Source organism: Malaclemys terrapin, chromosome 9 (assembly GCF_027887155.1).
Source record: "Malaclemys terrapin pileata isolate rMalTer1 chromosome 9, rMalTer1.hap1, whole genome shotgun sequence".
Classification (NCBI taxonomy): Eukaryota; Metazoa; Chordata; order Testudines; family Emydidae; genus Malaclemys; species Malaclemys terrapin.
The window spans coordinates 55,438,758-55,464,709 of record NC_071513.1 but is presented as its reverse complement, the minus strand read 5'-3'; the positions used below and the strand labels follow the sequence as shown (position 1 = coordinate 55,464,709).

The 25,952-nt window shown below is 42.4% G+C and overlaps 1 protein-coding gene across 2 annotated transcripts in view; it reads left to right on the top strand.

Moving 5' to 3' along the window:
• The window catches only part of SENP2 (SUMO specific peptidase 2), a 52,677-nt gene that overhangs the window by 18,598 nt on the left and 8,127 nt on the right, over window positions 1-25,952 (top strand). For both annotated transcript variants that reach the window (XM_054039824.1, XM_054039825.1), the window contains exons 2-12: window positions 804-859; window positions 2,750-2,883; window positions 5,022-5,097; window positions 5,732-5,813; window positions 7,800-7,956; window positions 8,919-9,022; window positions 11,142-11,236; window positions 13,749-13,806; window positions 19,557-19,620; window positions 22,424-22,582; window positions 23,981-24,112. In XM_054039824.1, the coding sequence (XP_053895799.1) occupies window positions 804-859; window positions 2,750-2,883; window positions 5,022-5,097; window positions 5,732-5,813; window positions 7,800-7,956; window positions 8,919-9,022; window positions 11,142-11,236; window positions 13,749-13,806; window positions 19,557-19,620; window positions 22,424-22,582; window positions 23,981-24,112 (1,117 nt within the window). The remainder of the gene's footprint in view (window positions 1-803; window positions 860-2,749; window positions 2,884-5,021; window positions 5,098-5,731; window positions 5,814-7,799; window positions 7,957-8,918; window positions 9,023-11,141; window positions 11,237-13,748; window positions 13,807-19,556; window positions 19,621-22,423; window positions 22,583-23,980; window positions 24,113-25,952) is intronic.

Here is a 25,952-nt window from a genome sequence, read left to right as displayed (position 1 = left end):
CCTTCTCTAAAATCAGGTAGGGAGCCATTGAACATAAACTTTAAGATCTAACTTTGAAGTCTTGCAAAAGGTTATGCTCTTATAATTAACTAGTTTTGTCATTTTGAAACAGCATCTTGTGTATCTGAGACTGACTTTAGGAAACTGGTGCATGAGAACAGTCATTTCACTGGCATAGCAACAAGTATAACTTAAATGTTTATGAATTCGAGTGTAGTGGCTTTTTCCTTTCTCTCTCTCATATCTTGTATTCTAATCAGCATGCTATTTAACTCATTTAATATAGATTATGTAGTGATTTTTAGGGTCTTAATCCTGTGTACAAACATCTCTATTTACCCCAATTGTATTAAGGCTGACAAAACTATTTCCTTTTTTTGAGGGAGGAGACAAACTTTACCCACACGTGCATTGCACTCTGCAGCTAGTAACAAACTTAAATGAACTGTATACAATTACATTACCTAAATGTGCCTTTGCCAATGTGTGTTACTGGATGCATGTGGGGCACGTTACTTAAGGTGCCTATATGAAGTCATGTCTGTGAGTACATGGGGCACTCTTTGGGACGCTGCATAGTATGTGCACAGATTGTGGTGGTCAGTTCTGCAGTGGCTACAGCCTTATGGGACTTTAATAGATTCCTGTATGGAAGTCTATACAGTCTTGATGGCTGCCTGTAAAGAAATGCCCTGCGGGCAGGTAAACTAATTTGGGTTGTATTTGGAGACTGTAAGGGAGGGGACTCATTTAGAACACTTGTCTGTTACTACAAATAACTCTTTGGTCTGTTCTTTCCTCAGCATTCAGGCATCTGTGGAGGACCCTAACCAGAGGCAAGCAAAGAGACAAAGATTAGGTATTGCATTAGTGCTTATCTCACTACTTGTCTAATGTTTTTTAGAGACTAGATCTTTCTCATGTACCCAGGAGTCCGGAGCTTTTGTTTCAATATTTATGAACATTGAAATAACCTGCATGGTTCTTCAAACCCCTCCTCACTTGCTCCTTCTAGAAAGGCACTCTAGTTGTATAGATGGCCACAAGAGGGGATCATCGGGAGCTAATGGGGCTAAGTCCCACCCATGTTATATCTGCAAGTGGGCTAATTTACTGCAGGGTGCTGTACTGCATGCTGCCACTGTGGTGGGGAGAGAAGTCTGTGGTGCTGCAGTACACAAAGTGCCACTGGACTTCTGGCCTGAGCGCACAAACTTCAGGAAGCGCAGGGAGGAGGCTAGAGCAGGGCATAACACTTTGATGCATTTCAAATCCCAATCATATGCTCCTTGCTGCATCTGTTCTTCATTTCCTGACTCTGAAACAAATAGCATTTGTGTTTAACTGGGTGGGAAAGAATTCTGAGCTGCATGTGGTGAAAGGTGTCTGAGCCTAAGGGGGATTTGGGAAGGGATTCTGAGCTGTTGAGAGGCTAAGCAAGGCGAGGCAGAGTTTTTTTTTCTTTCTAGGGGAGAGAGTTTGGGTGTTTTGGAGCTGGTTGCAGGGAGCTGATGGAGTTGGGAAGGTTCTGAGTTGGGAGCTGGGAAGGCTAGGTTGAGTTCCTGGGGAAAACGTTATACATTCAGCATGAGTTGGAGGGGAGGAGGAGGAGGTAGAGTAGAGCTAGATTACAAGGGGAGAGGTTGGGACTAAGAGGGTGTAGCAAAGCTGTCATGGATGGATACATGCTGTCCTTGGCAAAGAAGTGCCCCATTTCTCCCAAAAAGGGGAAGGAATAGGGAGGAAGAAGAGGGCACTCTTATTTTTGCCTTGCACTTTCCACTAACCTCCATTAGCTCTCACCAAAATACTTCCCTGTGGTGCCCTTAATACTGACCCATTTTTCACTTTGCATGTGGGCGAGGGTACAAACTATCTGCAGCTCCACCACTTTTTACGCACTAGATAGTTAAAACAGAGCAGATATTGTTTCCATCTGAAATGACTTGAGATGGACCTAACTAGTCATCAGTCTCTTGACTGAAAAGATGGAGATGTGGACACTGAAGTCCTTTCTGCTTAAGGTCTACTTCCAGCACAAGTACTGATGAAAAGTAAGATCTATCTTTAGGTATTTTGCCTGACAAAGGACATTGCTGTTCTCTCTGAGAATATTGGCTGTCACTTAGTGGCAGTGGTATCCTCATAAGTTAATGCATTTTTGAGGGTTGGAGAAAGTCCTTGGGGAAACCAAAATTATAAAAGGGTCTTTTTTTTTGTTCCACCACTACCCCTCACTTTGAACAGTGTACAAGTCTCCGTAAACAGAGCAAATTGGTATTTAGCAATTTTAACTAGTATCTGTGAACAATACATAGCATGAAACTTCTATGCTTAAATATCATACTCTTATTTTCAGATAAATGCTGACCTCCAGAGTATAACTTAATTTCTGACTTTAAAAAAAACACCCTGTTTTGCTAGAGGATATGGAGCCAAATATAACTGCTAACCTTGAGGGCTACCATCAGGCTGGCTGCATGTTGCTTTTGTATTTTCAATAGTAAAAATAGTCTTTGAAAAGCTTGTCCCCTAGAGTTTAAGGGATTACTGTTTTCCCAACCAGTCAAGGATACATGTAAATAAAGCCTGAAAAGGTTGATGATGTTCTGAATAACCTGAAGTGTAAACTTTTGCATGCAATGATACTCTAGCTGAGAGTGCTTGAATTTAAAAAGTGAAAAAATCCTTATGTAGACCAAATGTTTTATGGTCTTCCTGTTTTTTTTTGTTTTGTTTTTTTTTTAAGATTATGTTATCTCTAAATTGACTAAGACTGTACAAGGAGTTGCCAATCTAATTAAATTGCCATCCCAGCTGACCAGTAGGTATCTGAAGACATCCATTTGTAATAGAGCTCAAAGTGCAGAATCTACGGATGAGGTTAGTGGGCATTTGGGGCGTAAGATTGTTTCTAGCTGTAATGTTTGAATACATACAACACAAAATAAATGAATGGGACCAGTCTACTGCTTAGAGTTGGGTTTGGTCAAAAGTCATAAGGTCTGGTGGTGTTCTGTTACTTTTAAGATCATAGGTATTGCCTCATTCAAGTTTGAATCCTCCGTTGGAGCACTTGTTAAGACTGAACTTCTGCTGTTTTACTCCTGGACATCTTTACAGTATTTTACATTTACATATTGTACTCTTATATTCTCCTACAAATGGTGGTGTGATTTTGCTCTCAAGCTTGTTGTATTTGAAGAGTCCACATGCCTCCTGTCCTCGTAACTAATATGAATAAGTATTTCCTGAATAAATGGCCCTACTAGATGCACTTACATGCCTTCAGCTAGTGTACACAACTGGTATTTAGGTGCAATGTGTACAAAAGCTCCCCTCTACAGTAACTCCTCACTTAACGTTGTAGTTATGTTCCTGAAAAATGTGACTTAAGTGAAATGATCCCAATTTCCCCATAAGAATGAATGTAAATGGTGGGGGGGCAGGTTTGGGTTCCAGGGAAACTTTTTTTTTTTTTTTTTTTTTTTTTTGGCTGTACAGTACTATAGTTGGAAGGTGCCCCCGCCTTACCCCACACAGGCACAGCCCACTGGCACTGAGTCAATGAGGCAGGCAAGGAGGCTGAAGATGCTGTAGGCTAGGAGAAGCATGTTGCTCAGCAGCAGTGGCAGCTTCCCCTACTCTGCAAGCACCAGGGGCAGAGGGGTCAACCCTTGACCCGCCCACGCCCCCTCCTTCCCCCAAGCCTCCACCCTTAACCCGCCTCTTCTTTTCTTCCCCCCCCCTTACTCCGCACACAGTGTCCTCGTGCCTTCCCCGTCCCCTCCTGCCTGCGGCAGTCAGCTGGCTTGCAGGGTTCAGGAGGCGGGAAGGAGCGAGGACTCAGTGCACAGGGCTCCCCCTGCCTCCTGAACACCACAAGGCAACTGATTGCCGCAGGCAGGAGGCAGGGGAGGGATAGGGGAGGTGTGCTGTATCCTCACTCCTCCCTCCTGCCCCGGCAATCAGCTGGCTTTCGACCTTCGGGGGCAGGAGGGAGGCTTGAGGAGCAAGGACTCAGCACGCAGGCTCCCTCCTGCCCGCGGCAATCAGCTGGTTTGCAGCGTTCGGGAGGGAGGGGGAGCCTGCCTGCCGAGTCCTTGCTCCTCGCCCATCCCTCCTGAACACCGCAAGCCAGCTGATTGCTGCGGGCAGGAGGTGGGGGGAAGAAGGGGAAGGCGCTGATCCGTGGGGTCTGCTGGGGGGGCGTAGGGAGGCTGCCAGCCGTGGACAAAGCAGGCAGCCAAATGATGTTATAGTGAAGCATTGCACAACTTTAAATAGAGCATGTTCTGTAATTGAGCAGGGATGTAAGATCAAAACAACGTTAAGCAAGAGGACATTAAATGGGGAGTTACTGTACTTTGCTTGCATGTCTGTGAGCTGGATTCTTCGATTGCTAGGTTGGACAATCCAGTTTATAGTCTTCTGCCTTATCAGCACCAGTAGGACAATCCAAAGAGACTTAGGATGTTCTGGTATCTTCTAAATAGCATGTAAATTTGCTAGTTTACACAGTTTTGTTTTCAAGGAACAAGCTGCTGGTTTTAAGATGTTGTTGGTGGTTGTCTTGGAGACAATTGAGAGGAATTCAAGGATAGAACTCAGTTCTTTAATTTATGTGAAGACTGCTCTAAAGATTGTTCACTTGCTGTAATTCTAAAAGTCTTTCAAGGATCAGAAAACCTTATTCAAGATTGATTTATTATGTGGCAGCACCTCAGGGGATGAGTGTAAAGTCAATGGGGTTTTTGCTCCAAACTCATTTAAGAGGGATTTTTTAAAAAGTGCACATGTGGACTCTAGGAGCTAAAGGTTATTGTGTGGGTTTTATTTATTTTTTTTTTTTAAGACACTTTGTAGAAACTGCAGAGACCTATGTTCTGCCAAGATCCAAACCAGTCAATCTGGGTCACTGGATGAATAGCATGGTTTAACTCTAATTTGAGTGAGTAGACTGTGAGGTTGCTTTGATCCACACCCAAATTGCATTTTAATGGTTCCTTGTTCTTTTTAAGACTTTTTCAAATTCTTCTGATTCTTCGACTGACAGGCTGACAGACTCTGCACCTGGAATAGAAATGCTACAGCTGGGTAAGACTGACACGAAGCCACCGCTTTTTCTTCCTTCCTCTTTCCCCCTATCTACTAAAATGCCCAGCAGGTGTATACAGCAGCATTAATACTTTCCACTTGTATAATGCCTCTTGTGTAAGACTTTAAGTGCTTTATAATTCTGAATTTGGTAAGAGCAGTACCTCTAAAATCTAGAACACTAGAGGATGAACTCTTGCTTTCTTTCCTGCTTCCTTCCATTGCCACTGACACTGTCCAGATACTTTTGTTGCAGCCATTTCAGCATTAAGTGTTACAGCCTTCTCTTATGATGCACATCATTCCGGATGGCTGTGGCATTAGTGTAAAGTGTGCCTGGAAATCTTCCTAAACAGTCTTGTGTAATATATATGATTAACTTGAAATAGAAAAGCACTGGTCTAATGGAGCAATTTCTATTCAGACAAGTGACTTCCTTCATTGAAGTGGCTGCTGAAAAAGACAAACAATGCCCTAGTGTGATACCTAAAATCTTTTAAGTAAGTTTACATGTTGGCTTAACACATCTAAACTAAAATGCATTTGTTTTTTGTGAGGCTTTTGTAAATACAAACGTCTAAGACTCTATCACTCCCCTCTCACAACTACTGATGTCTGGTACTTTTTTTCATAGATAAGAAAATATCTTGTGGCGCTAGCGTTTGTCCCAGTAAAGAGACAGTACCTATTTCTTGCAGGACTGTGCCTTGTCTGAGGTAAAATTTTTGTGGCTGTCTTTTATATCCTCCCATCACCCCTCAAATCAGCATCCTCTACTCTCCTCCAGAATATAGGTGTCTGCCCACATTTGCTGCCCAATACGTTTTTTTAAATCCATTTATATATAGTAGTGCTTGGCTCTTTCCAGATGCAGAGTATTACCGGGCACTCCGCTGAACTGCAGTACTGTCTCCTATCAATGTATTAAACTCTTAAACTTGTACAGCTCGACGCTAAGACGTAATATAACTGGTCCAAAAGGAAAGATTTGGGTAATAAGTATGTAAAGGAATCTGTGAAGCTGGCTTGCCAGCAGGGAGCTCATCTTTAGGAGGAAAAATGTACATTAAAACCTTCAGGTGGGAGGGAAATTGCACACACAAAATAGACCTAGGAGGGTGAGAGAGTGCCTGGGGAAGAGCTGGGGAGGCAGAGCAAAGAGGTCTGGGGGAACCTTGCAAAGGCCAGAGGAGATGTTGAGGGGTGGCTGGGTGGAGAAGTGGGATCTGGGAGTGTGAAGAGATGGGGAAGTTATGATTTGTGTCAGTTCTTGAGCTTTTGGGGACAAAGGAATGGGGAACTTTGAAGGGGCAAATAATAGGATGTCTGGGGACAAAAGATTGGAGGTTTTCAAGGAACAAAAATGTAGGCGTTTTGGGAGAGGAGAGGAGGAATATGCAGGGGTGTGGAATAGTCTTTTGTTTGAGAGAGGCTTTAATTACAAGAAAATTGGGGGAACTTGGTGTAAATTATCCAAGATATAATAAAGGCTAGGAGTCCCCTGGTTTTGCATGAGGTGTTCTGTTTAGATGACACTACTGGAACACTCTTGATGCAGTTTTCTCCAAGGTTTTAGAGATGGCAATAATTGGAAGGAAATGGGCCAGGATACTGTGTAATACTGCTGTTTGCCTCCCATCCCAAAACTAGGTTAAATAGTATCCTTGCTGCACTCATATATAAGATAATGCTAGTTCTATGGTACTGATCCCCTTGTTACACTATAGTGTCCCTGTTAGGAGTTGTTACCATGGGAATAGGTCCCAAGCCAATACTGAAGACTATGATATCCATGCTCAAATGGATTGAGAGTCTTCTGAATTGGTTCAGGATTTTGACTACGGTGGGCTTGTCCCAGCTAGTGGCTCTCAACTCTTTCAGCTGCATGAGCTGCAGCCTGGTCATGGTATTTAGTGCTAAAGAGGAAGCTGTGCTGCTTTTAAGATGGCTTACAATAGGAAGTTTAAACTGTGAGCTGGCTTAGTGCTCCTAGCTTTTAAACTGAAACGTTCCCCAGAAAGCGGAGGGGAGCAGAATATCAGCATGAAAACCTTTTAATGGTAAAAAGGAAAATTCCTAAGGCAGCTATTGTGAATGTGGGGTGCAGGCGGAGACTCCACCAATTATGGGAATAGAGCTCTCTTCTGTGAGGTGTCAGCTGTATGGCATACTTGTAACTATATCCCCCAAAATACCTCAGTGGCATATTGGAACGTGGCTTTGGGTAGTTGATGTTCTCAGACATACTATAATAGGGTTTAATGAAAGAAGCATATGAGAAAATTAAAGGTACAGGGCCGTCTGAAGAAGTAGGAAGCACTATTTGGGGCGGGGGGGTGGGGGCATGGCAAAGGAGAAAACATGATCTGGCAGAGCTCGCAGTTCCTGGAGCACCTCATTTAGCCTGAAGCGTGTGCATGGGAGCTTAAAATGGAGCTTAAAATGGTATGTTGTAAACCGTCCATTTAGTCAGTGTGCACCTCTTAGTCATTGTAAGAGAGATTTCTTGGATTTCTCTATCAAGTGGTGGTTTGACCTGATTTTTCCACCTGACTGAAAGGAATTCAGAACATCCATACATCCTTATGAGGCTTAAGTCTCTACCCCCAACAATGCATGTATTTTCAAAAACATTTAGATGTAATTTGACTCAAGAAGATTTAGGTTTTAGTGGTTAATAGTGTAATCGCTCCTCTTAACAGAAACCTCTGCAACACAAGGATGAGTAGCAAATGCCATACCAAATCCATTCCAGAAGGTTCTTTTCAATGGGGATTGCCTGGTCAGGAGAACATGGCAGGAGCCACCACTTCAGATGCTGGCAAGCTGGTGAGGAGGCCTCACTGTACTGTGGAAGAGGTGAGTCCAGATAAAGACCGCTTTTGAAATAGGGTCAATTCATTTTTGTCACTTCTGAGTTTATATAATGGGGAGACCTCTGAGTATTGAGGTGGCAAGATGTGAAATTGGATACAGTGAAAATGGTTTTTGAAGCATAGCCCTGAGCTGAGAAAATGTCTTGCAGGGAGACTTAAAGCTCAATCTATTTGGCTGATCAAAAACATGATGGAGAGGTGATTTCAGAGTAGAAGTATCCTTTTATGGGGGAAAACACTAAGTACTAAAAGGCTCTTCAGTGGAGAAAAGCGAAACACGAACCAATGGCTGGAAAACGAAGCCAAACAAAGTCAAATTAGAACTAATTCAGAAACATTTTAAGTCAGGGCAATTAACTGTGGGATCAAACCACCATGGAAAGTTAAGAAATGGAGAATCCCCAATATCTTCAGATCCAGTCTGGATGCCTTTCTGGAAGACGCTTTTGCCAAAAACGTTATTGGGCTCAATGCAGGGGTAATTGGGTAAAACATCATGGCCCGTGATGTACGGGAGGTCAGACTAGATGATCTGATGGTCCCTTCTGGCATTAAACATCACTTTTCATAGAGTCTTTGGGGTGAGAGCTCACCAAAAGTGGATTCCGCTTTCTGTCCACTCCAGTGAATGTGGCAGTTCCACAACTGGAAATGGTAATGAGGGTGTATATATTTGTTTATCATTGACTTACCTGCATGTAAATGTGCTAGACAGTAGAAAGCTGCTGTAAACTGAGATAAGGATGAAAATTATACTCCTTGCTATAATGAGCATGAGCACATTTTCAACTTAACAGCAGCTTTAGTCATATGGTTCCTGCTTAAATAGGACTAAAGATAAACTTCATGCGCTGTAACAACTGTGTAGTATGCATTAAATTTAATTACAAACTTCACTCCACTTTTTCTTGATAGTGGTTTTAACGTGGCTTTTTTTCCTCTTAGGGTGTACAAAGAGAAGAGAGAGAAAAGTACAAACTACTATTGGAACTAGTAAAGGAAAAATATCCTAGAAACTACTCCACTCCCATAGCTGCAAACCACTGCAAGTAATTTCACGTTATATTCCAGACTTTTTACTAGTAAGTGACTTCTCTTGAGAGGCAAGGAGGGACATCAAGTCACTCTTTTAACCAGCACTCTGGTTGTTGGAAAAATTTGATCAGTTTGTTGCAATAAACAGAGTTCTGTTGATATGGACCAGGACAGATGCTTTGGAACAGACCTTTTGAAGTGCATGCAGTTGTGTATACTAAAGTTATCGGTGGCTTTTTTTTAACTAAAACAACCCAAAATATTCAGCAGAAGTTTACAAAAGGTGAAGAATTGGAATTGCTGTGGGTGTCTTTCTCCTCCTCCTACCTCTTTTCTGCTTCCTATGTTGTATCTGCACTAGGAAACTTCCTGCCTCTCTTTGGGCACAAGTGCTTCCAGTGATGTAATTTCTACTATGAAATCCTATAGTAAGTGCTATACCACAGTGGTGTTGGATTTGGGGACTTATTTTCCCTTCCATTGAATGCTTTTTACAAATCTTATGCTGCTGATGTGGAATGGACATAAGCTGTGAAGGAGCTAATTTTTTGTCTTAACACAGCCTGTTCTGAGGCCTAACTATAGTTTAATGGATACGTGATCTCTTCCAACTTCATAAGAAATTGTCACTTTATAGTATTACAATAATTTTTCAATCTGTGGTAAGGCCAAAAGGCCATGGCAATCATGCATACAGAGCTGAAGTTCTTGAAGGTGACCTGCAAAGGCAGGAAAACTTGTCCATGCCTCTGTGTTGTATGAAGACCTCTCAAGGTCTTCAAAGAGAAGTTCCTTTTCTGAACAGAGATTCAGGTTTTGTCTACCTGTTCTTCTTGAATGCTGAAGCTGTCTGGGAGCTAAGGGTTTGTCTAAACACAAGCTGTACCACTTAACTATACTAGTATAGTTAAAGTGGCACATCTAGTATGGACACTTTTATAAAGGTATAAACGTGCTTAGACCAGTATAGCTGCTTTTCCTTATGAGAGGGAAAATAAGCTATATCCGTCTAAATACACTTTATACCATCATAACTGCATCTACACTAGGGTGTGGTACTACTTTAACTAGATTAGTAAAAACTCAAGGAGTACCTTAATGCTCTAGAACTTGAACTTCTCTAAGATCACAGCAACAAATCCAAACTTCCTTCTTTCGCTGCTGGGAGAAATGAATATGTATTTTCTTTTAATCTGCAGTTGTCTGTATAATATAATTGTTTACTTCTGATGTATTTAAACGATACAGAAAACAGTATTTCAAATGATATAGTGGAGTACTTAATTCCTGTTCTCTGGATCTTTTTTAACTTCACCAAGTGAGAAGGCCACCGAAAATGGTCAGAAGTCTCTCCTTTTTTTTTTTTTTTTTTTTTTTTTTGAGACCTTTAAACTGCTACAATGGCACTGCTGCAGTGCTTGCCGCGCAGACACTATCTACACTGATGGGAGAACTCCTCCCATCAGTGTAGGCAATTCACCTCACTGTCTACACTGGGGTTAGGTTAGGATAGCTATGTCTCTTGGGCGGGGGCGGGATTTTTCACGCCCTGAAAGATGTATCTGCTGATTTAAGTTCCCAATGTTGATCAGTCCTTAGAAGGAAGAGTTAAAGACCGATAAAGGTTTATGCAGGGCATAATGAGAACATCTTGTCATACAAAATAAACAGAATGGCTACTCAATAAAATTAATACTAAGCCTGTTCAAAAGAGACTATTTCACATACTATGTAAATAGCCTGCAAAATTTGCTGTCTAACAGAATCAAATTCCGTGTGCATGCCCTCCCCCCCCCTTTTTTTTTTTTTTTTTCTTCCTTAGAGTGGACATTCACTCTTGGCATAGTGAAAAGTAATATGCATCAGGATGTAAACGTTGCACAATTGACTAGTTGCTTTTTTTCTGCTGGAGCTGGAATATTTCCATTAATGCATCAATTGGCCAATTCTGGTTTACTAAATTCTGTTGCTTTAACAGTGATCACTTCTAGCATTCTGTACCACATGGTTGTGTAGGAGCTATAATCCATTCCTTTAGAGGATTTGCATACAATGGGGACAAATAGGATATGTATGAGCTCCTTTGAAAGAAATTCTGACACTTTTTTCCTTTTTTCTAAATCTGTACCAAAGTTCTCAAAGTTGCCTCAAGGAGCCAGCGAAGACTGGTGGCCACATGGAAGAAAGATTTGGAGTGAGAATGCCTCCATTTGTTACACTAAGGAATGGTGAGTGTGTGTGTGTGTGTAGATCACATACATATATTGCAGTAAGTGGAGATAGACATAACCAAGTCGGGCTTATTCTCCTCAGTGAGTCTTTTAAATGAATTCGGAGTTAAGTTTGCAATAGTGAAGTTGCAAAGGTTGAGACTGATACCTTAATTGTGCCCTTCTGTATTAAGTCTAATTATATCAGACTTGTATATATGCAATACATTAGCCTTTAATAGTCCCATCATGTCGTATATAAATGCATGTAAAAATATGGAAGCATCCATGTCAGAAAGTTGTTACAAGTCTGTTTGCTATTACTATAAAAGCTGTTACTTCTGTTTATCTTCCTGTACAGAACAGCTTGTCTAACAAGTTGAAAGACCTAATGCTTAACTTTAAGGCCCTGGTACTATGGGAGGGGTGGGGGTTTGGCCAATTAAAATTGTCGCCTTAGGAAAGGTTGGTGGGATGTTGCCCAGGCTGTACTCGGTAAGGGTGGTGAAACACTGACCTCCACTGAGGAGATCGTCAAGAGGTGGAAGGAGCACTTTGAGGAACTCTTCAACCTGATGGAAAAAGATTAGTACTGGCAGTTGGGTCCTGGAGATTATCCATCAGGGATACTCCATACATTTTTCTCTCCTCCTTTCTTCACAAACCTCCTTTCCAGTCGTCATCCTGGGACCTACTCACTAATTGATTCTTCATCAGGAGGTGATAAAATGCATCCCACTTCAATACCGAGAGAGGCTTCTACTCCCCATATTTCCTAATTCTTCCCCCCTGTCCTCCAAAGATGGAGGGTGGAGACCCATCCTGGACCTTCAACAACTCAACATCTTTATCAGAAAGCTGACATTCAGGATGATTATTCAACAAGGGATGTGGTTTGCGGCTCTCGTCATGAAGGACATATATTTCCATTTGGATCTTCGCCCATCCCACAAGAAGTTCCTGTGTTTCATGGTGGGAGAGGAACACTACCAGTTTTGGGTCCCCCCTGTTGGACTCACTACAGCACCCAGAGTATTCACAAGTTTTCTTTGAGGTAGCAGCCCAAGTGAGGCACCAGGGCTACATGGTGTTCCCATACCTGGTAGGCCGATCTTGTCAGGAAGTCATGTCAGTGACAGGATCTCTTCAGTAACTTTTTGCTACCTTAGGCATTTTGTATAAATGAAGAAAAGTCTGTTTTGTCACCCACAAGGACAATAAGTTTTATAGGAACACAGATGAACTCTGTCTCTGTGAGCATTTCTGCTTGCAGATGGATTTTGCATGATGAGCAACCTGATTTCCCACATCATCAATAAACCATGAAGTATGGGGCACCAGTGTGTCTCACTTTTGGGCCAGGTGGGTGCATGTACCTGTGATGCCATTCACCAGACTCCACTTGTGTCTGCAAACTTGTCTCCACTAGATTTAGCAACCAAATTGGCACTCCGTCGACTCCAAATAACTGTTACTGCCGGAGTTCTCACCTCCCTCTTCTGGTGAGGACTTTTCAGCCCTCCCATATCAAGATTGTTTGAGTTCCACATAAATCAGACAATACGCTTATTTGTATTTTTCCTGAAACCCCTCGCTTATTCTGAAGACAAGAGACTTTACTCCCTTGATATCAGGTGCACCCTGGCATTCTACCTGCAAAGAACCAAACCCATTAGAAAATGTGACACTTTATTACCCTCACGATCTCTGCACTATGGCAAGCCATATCCTCTCAGAGGATTTCTAAAGTGGGTTTTGAGATGCATTTTAGAATGCTACAAAATAGAAAAAAAATTCCTGTTCCTGGGGCATTACAGCTCACTCCACATGAGCACAAGCTGCCTCTGCGGCCTCCCTCAGATGTTCTGCTACAGGCCCCTTGCAGGGCAGAACTCTACGTTGCTGTCCACATGTTCATGACACACTATTCTCTAGTCCAAGCAGTAACTGCAGATGCAGCTGTAGGAATGGCAGTACTACAGGCATCTCTGCTGCCACCTTCCTTGCACTCTTCTCTAGTCTGAACACTAACTAGTCACCTATGTGTGGAATATACATAGGGACCAGCATTCTAAGAATAAATGGAGGTTACTTACTGTAATTGGAGGCTCTTTGAGATGTGTGATCTCTATCTGTATTCCACCACCTACCCTCAAACCTCTTAGATTTGGTTGGATTGTGATAAGAAGAGAAACTGGAGAGGTGTTGACCCACATTGCCTTTTATGCCCTTGGTTGGGAGCACGAGGGGGAGCTAAAGACACAGTTGGAAGAATTTCTGGACTTTGGTGCATGCATACCCCCATGTGGTCCCTATCTGCATTCCACATCTCGAAGAACCTTCAGTTACAGTGAGTAACCTCCATTTCTCTGGATATGATCTTCAACAGGCTTATCTGTTAGCTCTGCAACTTCGTGTTGGTGATTGGCTAATCAGATAGTCAGTCATTTACAGTATAACCTTAAAATCTACAGTTTTGAACCGAATTAATTGACTTTGTTTTCAATTCATACTTTCTTCTTCTATGCAGGTATCAGAGGTGCTGAAACTCGGGGCCCACTCTGGTCTCGGAGAAGTGATGTGAGCAGGTACAAAATCTCTCCTAATTACATTCCTCCATGTTCGGCTTCCTGTGTTGTTAGGCTTCCAATCTCTGGTATTTTTGTGTGTGTGAATAAAAATTTATGTGCATCACCTGCAGATGCTGAGGAGAAACCTCTTTGGAGGGACTTGGTAAATTATGGAACATAGCTATGTAATGGACATCTTGTGCAGGATGTGCCGCACTATCATAATGACAACACACAAGTGCATCATAGAGTCCTGGAGGGAGGGGAATTAAAGCAGGCCATTTGGATAGCAGGGTAAGGGACAGCTGTAGCTCTAGAAAGTGAGGAAAGCAGTGCCCAGCCAGCAGTCAAGGCTTTTAGCGCTGGAGAAGGAATGTCTCCGCTATCTCTCCTTGTGTGAGTAGGGTTAGAGATGTATGTAAAAAGTTGTTTGGGAGGAGGAAGTGTAAACTCATTGTTCCCACTCTGGTCTACAGAAATCCTATTGCATGATATTAGAAAGACAAGGTGGGTGAGGTAATATCTTTTATTGGACCAACTTCTGCTAGTGAGAGACACAAGCATTCAAGCCACACAAAGTTCTTTAGAGCTGCGAAAGGTGGTACTTGCATTACAGCTAAATGCAAAATGGAACAGATTGTTAGCATAAGGTAGAGTGGTCCGTTAACACCTCTGCAATCATAGGACAAAGGGTGAGGGGGCTAGCAAGTTACAGGTTGTTGTAATAAGCTGTAAATCCAGTGTCTGTTCAGTCCATGATTTTTAGTGTCTAGCGGAATTATGAATTTAAGCTCCCAAGCTTGTCTTGAAAGTGTTATGTGCAGGCTTCCTTTGAGGATGAGGACTGCTAGGTCAGATATAGAGTGATCGCTTTGTGAAAAGTGTTCACCCACAGGTGATAGGTTATTTTTGTCATTTATAATTTTCATGTGTGATTTCCACCCCAACTTCAACATCCACCACCTGCCCATTAAACTTTCTGGAGTGCTTCCACACTAATATCAACTTCTTGGACACCACAATTAGCTTCAACAATGGAACCTTACAGACAACCATATGTAAGAAATACACGGATCGCCACCTCCACCTTCGTAGATCCAGTAACCACCCTAAACACACCCAGAAATCTGTTACCTACAGCCACGCACTCAGATACCACAGAATATGCTCTGAGGAGAAAGTCTGGGATATACACCTTAACTCAATCAAAACCGCCTTCACCAAACAAGGACACTTCAGCAGAGAAGTAGATTGCATCATGGAACTGGACACCAGTTTATTCTGAGAGAACCTGCTTCAATAGAGATATAAAACCTCCTCTGACCACAGACCCCTAGTAGTCACCTACCGCCCCCCGTTGGAACCAGTATAGGATATCCTCACAATACAACCCAGACTCAATGGGAACCACATCTTGAAAGATCTTTTCTGAACCCCCACTTCTGGCCTTCACACAACCCTCCAGCTTCTCCAAACTCGTAATCTGAAGCAAATTCCCCGCAGACCAACACACTCTGGCCACCAGGGCAACACCAGACCTTGACAAACAGATGCAAAACCTGCAGACCTCTCCACTGCTACAATGATGAACACCTCCCACAACAAACCTTGGATCCTACACAGGCCTATCATAATGTGGTATACCTCATCTAATGCATTAAATGCCCCAATAACAATGTGGATGAAACCGACAAATCTATGCTCTTGAATGAACTCTTGCAGGAAATTTATAAAAGAGGAAAAACATCCCATCACCTGTAGCTGAAGATAAGAACAGCCATACTGGATCAGACCAGTGGTCCATCTAGCCCAATATCCTGTCTTCTGAAGCATGTGGCATTGGCCATTGTCAGAAGAAATGAATAGAACAGGCAATCATTTGTGTGATTCATTCCCTGTCGTGTCCGCTCCCGGCAAAGAAAAGCTGGGGACAATCAGCGTATGGTGTTGCATCCCTGACCATCCTGGCTAATAGCTGTTGATGGTCCTATCCTCCAGGAACTTATCCAGTTCTTTTTTGAACCCTGTTATAGTTTTGGCCTTCACAACATCTCCTGGCAACAAGTTCCACAGGTTGACTCTGCGTTGTATAAAGAAGTACTTCCATTTGTTTTAAACCTGCTGCCTATTAATTTCACTGGGTGACCCCCTAGTTCCTGTTATGTAAGGGGGTAAATAACATTTCCTTATTCACTTTCTTCATACCAGTTGAGATTTTATAGACCTCCATTATATCCCCTCTTAGTGATTACCTTTCCAAGTTGAAAAGTCCCATTTTTTTAATCTCTCCTCATATGGAAAGTCTTCCATATTCCTAATCATTTTTGTAGCCCTTCTCTGAATCTTTTCCAGTTCTTATTTATATATATATATATAAAAAGATCTTTTTTGAGATGGGACAGCCAGATCTGCACGCAATATTCAAGATATGGGTGTACCATGGATTTTTATAAAGGCATTATGACAGACAGAAAATATCTATTCTTTTTCTAATGGTTTGTAACATTGTTAGCTTTTTTGACTGCTACTGCACATTGAGCAGATGTGTTCAGAGAACTATCCACAATGACTCAAGACCCTTTTTTGAGTGGTAACAGCTAATTTAGACCATTTTGTACATATAGTTGGGATTGTTTTCCAATGTGTTACTTGACATTTGAATGTCACCTGCCATTTTGTTGCCCTGTCACCCAGTTTTGTGCGATCCTTTTGTAACTCTTCACAGTCTGCTTTGGACTTTACAGAATGACTCAAGATAGCGGTCTGTCTGCAATTTTTGCCATTTCGCTGTTTACCCCCTTTTCCAGATTATTTATGAATATGTTGAACAGAACTGGTCCCAGTACAAATCACTGAGGAGACACTGAAAATTAACCATTTATTCTTGCCATTTTGTTTTCTGTCTTTTATCCAGTTACTGATCTGTGAGAGGATCTTCCCTCTTTTCCTATGACTGCTTACTTTGCTTAAGAACTTTGGTGAGGGACCTTGTCAAAGGCTTTCTGAAACTCCAAGTACACTAAATACACTGGATCACTCTTTTCCACTTGTTTGTTTGACCCCCTCAAAAAATTCTAATAGATTGGTGATGCATGATTTCCCTTTACAAAGCCATGTTGACTCTTCCCCAACACATTCTATTCCATCTGTCTGATAATTCTGTTCTTTCTTTACTATAGTTTCAACCAGTTTGCCTGGTATTAAAGTTAGGCTTACTGACCTGTAATTGCCAGGGATTGCTTCTGGAGTCTTTTAAAAAAATTGGCATCGTAATAGCTATCCTTTAGTCATCTGGTACAGAATGTGATTTAAGTGACAGGTTACGTACCAAAGTTAGTAGTTCTGCAACTTCACAAGGTAAGGTATTTCCAGCAGAGAGAGGGGGGAGTATTATTACCATTATAGAAGGCACTGGTGAGACCTCATCTGGAATACTGTGTCCTTTTTTAAAAAAAGATTAATTCAAACTGGAACAGGTGCAGAGAAGGGCTACCAGGATGATCGGAAGAATGCAGAACTTACCTTATTAGAGGAGATTTAAGGAGCTTGGCTTGTTTAATCTAATCAAAAGAAAACTGAGGGAGATATGATTGCTCTCTAAAGATACATCCGAGGGATAAATACCAGGGAAGGAGAGGAGCTATTTAAGTTTAAGGGCCAATGTTGGTACAAGAACAAATGGATATAAACTGGTTATCAACAAGGTTACGCTTGAAATGAGACAAAAGTTTTTGACCATCAGAGGAGTGAAGTTCTGGAACAGCTTTCCAAGGGGAGCAGTGGGGACAAAAAAACCTAACTGGTTTCAAGACTGAGCTTGATAAGCTTATGCAGGGGATGGTATGATGGGACTCCCTACAATGGCATGTGAATCATCTGCAACTGTTAGTAGCACATTTTCAGTGGCCAGAGATGGGACACTAGATGGGAACGGCTCTGAATTACTACAGAGAATTCTTGCCTAGATGTCTGACTGGTGGGTCTCACCCACATGCTCGGGGTCTAACTAATTCCTGTATCTGAGATCAGGATGGAATTTTCCCCAGGTCATATTGGCAGAAACCTTGGGGGCAGGGGATTGCCTTCTTCTAGAGTGAGGGTTCACCTGCTGGTTTGAACTTGAGTAAATGGCGGATTCTCTGTAACTTGTAGTCCTTAAATCATGATTTGAGGACTTCAGTAATTCAGCCAGAGGCTATGGGCATATTGCAGGAGTAGATGGGTGAGGTTCTGTGGCCTGCAATTTGCAGGAGGTCAGACTAAGGCCAGAAGGGACCATCTTGATCATCTAAAGTCTATGAATCTGAGTGGCTGTTTAAATAGAAAGTCTTCTGTTTGTACACCTTGTGCTATAAAAGTACAAAGCTGTACTTCTATAAAACATCTGGGGTACCTAACCTGGATATTGACGATCTTATCATACTAGATTGAATTTGTCTTCTAATGTACAGTGGGTTTAGGATCTAATATAAGCCATCTTATATATGGGTCCCTTTTTAAAAAGGAGGCTTGGATCAAAAAGAAATGCAAGAACTTTTTCATTTTGGAGCATTTATACTGATAGAAGTAAAACCTGTCAGTGTGTAATTCCTTGCACAGTAACATGCTGCACTTCAGATGCTGCATAGTTTTCAAGGGTAATCCTTTTCCAGTAAGGATAGCAGCTCCCCTAGCAATCCTATAAGAGTCAAGTAAACTTATTCTATCCACCCACTTTAAGGCCATGTCTGCACTACAGTGGCACAAGTATGATGTACTGTAGATGCTTCCTACTTTGACAGAAGAGGTTTTTCTGTCAATGTCGGTAATCCACCTCTCCAAGAGGCAGTGCTAGCTCGACAGAAGCGTTCTTCCATCAACCTAGTTGGATTTAGTGAGGTTAAGGTCGACCTAACTCTGTCATACAGGGAGTGAAATTTTTCAGACTTGTAACTAGGTTGGCCTAACTGTATCTGGATGCATACCCTTCAGGTAAGCTAGTGCTTTCTTTTCGTGAGGAGTTGTTCATTTATGAAGATGTTAATAAATAAATAAATAAATAAAAGTGAACTGTACAGAGTTTAAGCATAGAAGTTTCTGGTTATCAGGGAATAATGTACAGATTATCAAGAGTGCAAAATTTGGTTTAAGATCGGGTGGCATAAGGAATACATAATCTGCAATATCCCTGATTGGGGGTAAAAGGTTGATGGGTCAAAGTACAGGCATTGAGATATGAGGATATGAAGTTCATAAAGTGGCTGTTTGGGTGTGGAGTATGAGTGGATATGATGAGGATGGATAGACCCTCATTTGTGAGATTTAATGTTCAGGGAGTTTATGGTTCCAGTTCATATGATCTAATGGAGAAAGTCTCTTGGTCCCTTTCTCGTAGTCTAAGAATGTCACTCTGGCTCACGCCTCCTGGGACTGTTGGTGGCTGGTGATGTGCTCGATGTAGAATTCATGATTGTCGTGCATTATATCTTAACTTTTTAAGCCACATCTTGTATCCTTATTTTAGCCATGCTTTGGTACTAGCCCCAGTCCCCTACTTTAGGTATTTTCAGCTTTCCATCCCCTCGCCTTTCCCTTCTTCCCCACCTCAAAGTATTGATGCTATAGAATGGGTCAAGTTAAACTCTTGTTTTTCTTGCACGTTGGCCAGATTCCAACCCCACAGAGAGCCTTTCCCAACCCTCCCCACACACCCCTGGCTCCTTACCCCACAGGTAACTTACTAAGTAAATATCCCTAGTTGTGAAACTCTGCCCATTTTTGTCTCTAAGATCTCGGACTTCAGCAGAAAACTCACAAGAGCCTGAAATGACAGTTGGGCAGAAAAATGAAGGGGTAAGGTTGGAAGCTCCAGCTTTTTTCCTCTTTTGAAAAATGTGATGTCCTATAACTAAACTGTACATTCAACCCTAACTGTGCACTTCCATACTTGAGCATATCATTGAATAATGTGCTTAACCCAGTGGCATATGGCTTTTGTGAGAGTGCGGTCTTTGAGACTTAGAGTATAGTAATGGTGGAAGACCTCTTGTGATTCTGGGCTCTGGTCAGTATGCTGCATCTGCTCAATTTCTCTTCTGTCCATCTTGGAATTTGATGGGCAAGCCCTCAAACATGTAATATTTATTGGCGTTTATCCACATCACTATAGGATACACTATTGCATCATCAGTCCTTTCTGAATAGAATTTGCTTTGCTTGCATTTTTCCCCTGATTCTTGTCTGAGATTTGGCTTGGTGCCACAGTTAAATTTCCAGATTGTAAACCAGGTAAACCTTTTTTCTAACTACTAAGATTCTTTCAAGGTTGCTGCATTTTTAACTACATTTTAATTTTAATTTTTCTAAACTAGAAATACAATACCACTCTGCTTTATACATAGTTGTTTATGTTCACCTGTATTTCGCTTGCTGCATGGGAGGGAAGATGGGTGTGTCTAAAATCTATTTTTTAAATAGGCTAAGCTGGGATATCAGGAAAACTTACACAATCTAAAACATAAAGAAGTACCAAGCTTGGATACAAAACTGTCTTTGTCAAATATCCAGCCCATGTGGAATACTTTTTTTTAAAACCAAACCAACTTTGTAGCCCTCTACAATGGCAAAGAACCTCCCAAACATAAACTGTTGCTATAGATCTCCACTTTAGCAGACTTTTGATAGTTTCATATGACCTTCTCATAAACAAACTAGAGAAATATAGCCTAGAGATGAATCTTCTAAAGGTGGGTGCACAACTGGTTGAAAAACTGTACTCGGAATAGTTACCAATGGCTCACAGTCAAGCTGGAAGAATGTATTGAGTGGCTTCTTGCAGGGATCTATCCTGGGTCCAGTTCTGTTCATTATCTTCATAAATGATTTGGATAATGGCAGAGAGAGTACACTTTTATAAAATTTACAGACAATACCAAGTTGGGAGGGGTTGGAAGTGCTCTGAAGGACAGGATTAGAATTCAAAATGATCTTGGCAAACTAGAGAAATGGTCTAGGATGAAATTGAATTAGGACAAATGCACAGTAGTGCTTAGGAAGGAATAATCAATTGCACAAATACAAAATGGAAAACGACTGCCTAGGAAGAAGTATTGCAGAAAAGGCTTTGAGGGTAATGGGGGATCACAAACTAAGAGTCAACTACATAATACTTTTGTGAAAAAACCACCCAATTATTCTGAAATATATTGTCAGGAGTGTTGTAAGCAAGACATAATTCTGCTGTACTCAGCGCTGATAAGGCCTCAGTCGGAGTACTGTGTCCAGTTTTGGCACCACGCTTTGGGAAATGTGGAAACTCCAGAGGCGAGCAACAAAAATGATTAAAGTCTAGGAAACATGACCTACAAGGAAAGATTGGAAAAATTTGGTTTGTTTAATCTGGAGAAGAGCAGACATAATAAAAACATATTCTTCAACTATGTAGAAGGTTGTTATAAAGAGGAGGGTGATAAATGGTTCTCTGTATCCATTGAGGACAGGACAAGAAGTAATGGTCTTAAATTGCAGCAAGAGAGATTTGTTGGACATTAGGAAAACCTTCCAAACTTTAAGGTAACGGTAGTTAAGCACCAGAATAAATTTACCTAGGGAGAATGTGATATCCATCATTGGAGGTTTTTAAGAACTGGTTAGACAAACACCTGTCAGATGAATACTTAATCCTGCTTCAGAGTTGGGGACTGGACTAGAATGACCTATTGAGGTCCCTTCCACTCATACATTTCTGTGATTGTCTTCCTGAGTCTGAAAGTGGCCTGAAACACTTTCCTCTCACCCACTTAACTGCAGTGGGTAAACACTTGCATCTGAAGAAGTGAGGTTCTTACCCATGAAAGCTTATGCTCCCAGTACTTCTGTTAGTCTCAAAGGTGCCACAGGACCCTCTGTTGCTTTTTACTAAATCCTAACAACTTCTTCATCTGAAGAAGTGAGGATTTTACCCACAAAAGCTTATGCCCAAATAAATCTGTTAGTCTTTAAGGTACCACCAGACTCCTTGTTGTTTTTGTAGATGCAGACTAACATGGCTACCCTCTGATACTTAACTTTAGTCTAAAGCAGTGGTTCTCAATCTGTAGGTCAGGACCCCAAAGTGAGTCGCAACCCTGTTTAATGGGGTAGCCAGGGCTGGCTTAGACTTCGCTGGCGCCTGGGGCCGAAACCTAAGCCCGAGCCCCACTATCTGGGGCTTCCACCTTGGGCGGTGGGGCTGAAATTGCAGGCCCCCTGCCTGGGGCTGAAGCCCTTGGGCTTCAGTTTCTCCTCCTCCTTTCCCCTCCCCCGCCCCCCAGGTGGCAGGGATCAGGTGGGCTCAGGCTTCGGTCCCCCCTCCGGGGGTCGTATAGTAATTTTTGTTGTCAGAAGGGAGTCGTGGTGCCGTGAAGTTTGAGAACCCCTGGTCTAAAGCATTTGAAAATTGGTACATTTAATGGAAGTGTGCTCAATCCTAGCAATACCTCGCCTGACTCCGAATGAGAGCTAGACTGAGTGTTTAATTCGATAAGTATGGAATCTGACGGTCAGGAGTATTTGCTGAGTGCTTTCATTTGATATTTGAACAAGACTGTCACATGATTTGTTGCAGTGCATAATAACTTCCTGTTTAAATGCTATTGAGCTTCCTTTTGTATAACAGAGATGGCTGGAGGCTGACCTGTCAAAGGAGGTGTCAGTTCGGTTATGTCTGGGCAGTAGGAGTTCTGCTGTAGCCAGAAGGCCAACTGCACTTGTGGTGAAAGAACAGAAGTGCCCAGGCACAGAGAAGAGTACAGAGCGCCTTCCTGAGCTCACGGAGGTACCATGCCTTTTTTGGCTTTCTGGTTTGGAGAGATGAACTAAAATGGATGGAATCATTTGGGCTTTTTTGCAGGTTCTTTTCGTGTGCCCACCTGATATTAGCTAATGTACTGACCATGTTCAAAAGGGATCAGGGATTCTAGGTGCCTCTTCTAAAGTAAATTTTGTCTGCTATTCGTACCTTCTAATCACTTCAAATCAGGCCATTCTTGCCAATCCACTGACATCTGATTTGCAGGGAGCTAGCAAAACAAATGGATGCTTTTGCTCATTCCTTTATAAACTGCCTGATTACTTTCTGTGCGTACGTTGGTAGATGCTACAATAGAAGAGACAAGGGCATTTTCCTTGTTTGTTTGTTCAGCTCAATCAAAAATAGAATTTATTTTTGGTCCACAGATCAAAATCCATCTTCTACCAGCAATGAAACTAAACATTACTTAGACTTCTCTTTGCATCCATGACAGCTCTAACAGTGTGTATGATCAGATACAAAATACAGACTTCCTGACTGTCAACGTGGCCTCCAATACAGCCCACTATAATGTTCCCTTTCATTCCCATTCAGATATGACTGGGAGAATTAGGTTAGTCTTGTGGTGATCTTTGGGACACCACAAATCTAGACTCTCTTGTAAACTAAAGGTGAGAAATGAGTTTGAGCCGAGAATGCTCTGCTATCAGCCCCATTCCCGTTAAACCGAGTGATGGTTAAGCTGGCTGATTAAGGATCACAAGGGCCACAATATTGCATGGGGGACAGGTGGTTTTCTCTTTGAAACTTTACTTTTTTTTTTATTGTCCTTTCTTCAGCTGTGCTCTATCTGCTGACGTGCATGTTTTGTGTTTTTTCTATTTCTGCATGATACCTATCTCTTATTCTGACTGAACTACACTGATTGACTGTGAAACATTTGCAATACTGGTTTTAGTGTTTATTGAATTCTCTCAAGCCTCTTAAACTCCCATTATCCCTTATAATTCTTAAGAAAATGACTGAACTTCCAAACCAGAGCCAGTGTAAACATATCCATGGTTCTGAGCTGGGGTAATCTGATAAATCAAAATGACTGAAGCGCCATTTAAAATAGCTTAAAAGTGTAACCATCCAAGTAAATAGCATGAAGTGCAGGCGTCTGTGTGTAGTACCTTAGGCTTCATGTACAAACTTAACAGAAAAAGCTACCAAAGCTAACAATCCTCTGCTCTGAAACTAACACTGGTATCCTTGGCCTCCCAGTGTCACTGTATGGTCAAGCTCTTCCTCCTTTTAGCAGGCTTAATCCTCTACTGGATTTCACTTAAATACTTAGTGTGATGCACCAGTTGGCCTGCTCCACATACACCCTAGTTCAGGACTTTCTCACTAGTCACATTGTGGAATTGCTCATTTCAGGACATGGAAAGAGAAGTCACTAATGCATTAGGCCATGGCCAGGAGGATGAGATCTTGAGCAGCGCCTTTAAATTAAAGGTCACCCGTGGGGATATACAGACACTGAGGAACCATCACTGGCTCAACGATGAGGTAAAATTAATCCAATGGGAATGTTTTTGTGTTCTGCGTGCATATATATTAAAATGTGCCCACAACTTTCTCTGACATTTAGCTGCTGACAGGCTTAATTTTCTGATCCACACCTCAGTTCCTATAGGAATATCCATAGAGTTCTGAAAGCTGGGCCTTTAAGAGGGAACAATACTCCTGAAAATCTCTCTCCCCAAGTTGCTGCTAACTCTTGAAAGCAGCATAATACAGGATCAGATTTAACTTTGGGGAATGGGTGAAATAACAAGTGTGTTAAATGCAGGACTCAAAGGAAGGAAGTTAGTTCAGGAGTCTTAGGCCTGGTCTACACTACGACTTTAATTCGGATTTATCAGCTTTAATTCGAATTAACCCTGTAACCGTCCACACAACGACGCCATTTAATTCGATGTAAAGGGCCCTTTAAATCGATTTCTGTACTCCACCCCAACGAGCGGAGTAGCGCCAAAATCGATTTTAGCAATTCGAATTAGGGTTAGTGTGGCCGCAATTCGATGGTATTGGCCTCCGGGAGCTATCCCACAGTGCATCATTGTGACCGCTCTGGACAGCAATCCGAACTCGGATGCACTGGCCAGGTAGACAGGAAAAGCCCCGCGAACATTTGAACTTCATTTCCTGTTTGCCCAGCGTGGAGAGCACAGGTGACCACAGATACCTCATCAGCACAGGTAACCATGCAGGCTGATAATCGAAAAAGAGCACCAGCATGGACCGTGAGGGAGGTACTGGATCTGATCGCTGTATGGGGAGAGGATTCAGTGCTTGCAGAACTTCGTTCTAAAAGACGAAATGCAAAAACTTTTGAAAAAATTTCCAAGGGCATGATGGAGAGAGGCCACAATAGGGACTCTGAGCAGTGCCGCGTGAAGGTCAAGGAGCTCAGACAAGCCTATCAAAAAACAAAGGAGGCAAACGGTCGCTCCGGGTCAGAGCCGCGGACATGCCGCTACTACGCAGAGCTGCATGCAATTCTAGGGGGGGCTGCCACCACTACCCCACCTTTGTTCGTGGATTCTGGGTCGGGGATAGTCTCGACGCCTGAGGATTCTGCCGATGGGGTAGAGGAGGAGGAGGATGAGCTTGCAGAGAGCACACAGCACTCCATTCTCCCCAACAGCCAGGATCTTTTTATCACCCTGACTGAAGTACCCTCCCAAGCCAGTACCCAAGACTCTGACCCCATGGAAGGGACCTCAGGTGAGTTTACCTTTTAAAATATAAAACTTGTTTTAAAAGCAAACGGTTTTTAATGATTACTTTGCCTGACTTTGCATTCGCGGTCAGTTCAGCTACTGGAAAAGTCTGTAGCTACTGGAAAAGTCTGTTAACGTGTATGGGGATGGAGCGGAAATCCTCCAGGGACATCTCCATGAAGCTCTCCTGGAGGTACTCCGAAAGCCTTGCCAGAAGGTTTCTGGGCAGTGCATCCTTATTCCCTCCTCCATGGTAGGACACTTGACCACGCCATGCTTGCAGCAAGTAATCTGGTATCATTGCCTGACAAAGCCTGGCAGCGTATGGTCCCGGTGTTTGCTGGCATTCAAGCAACATCCGTTCTTTATCTTGTTGTGTAATCCTCAGGAGAGTGATATCACTCCTGGTAACCTGGTTGAAATACGGGAACTTAATTAAGGGGACAGAGGTGGCCGTTCCTACTGGGCTGTTTGCCTGTGGCGGAAAATAAATCCTTCCCTGCAGTTAGCCAAGCGCAGATGGGAAATTGGCCCTGAAGTTTTCCGTGTTTGGCTAGCAGGGATCTTCCCTGTTACCAGCCACGCGGTGGGGGGAGGGTACCGTGATCATCCCAGAGAATTCA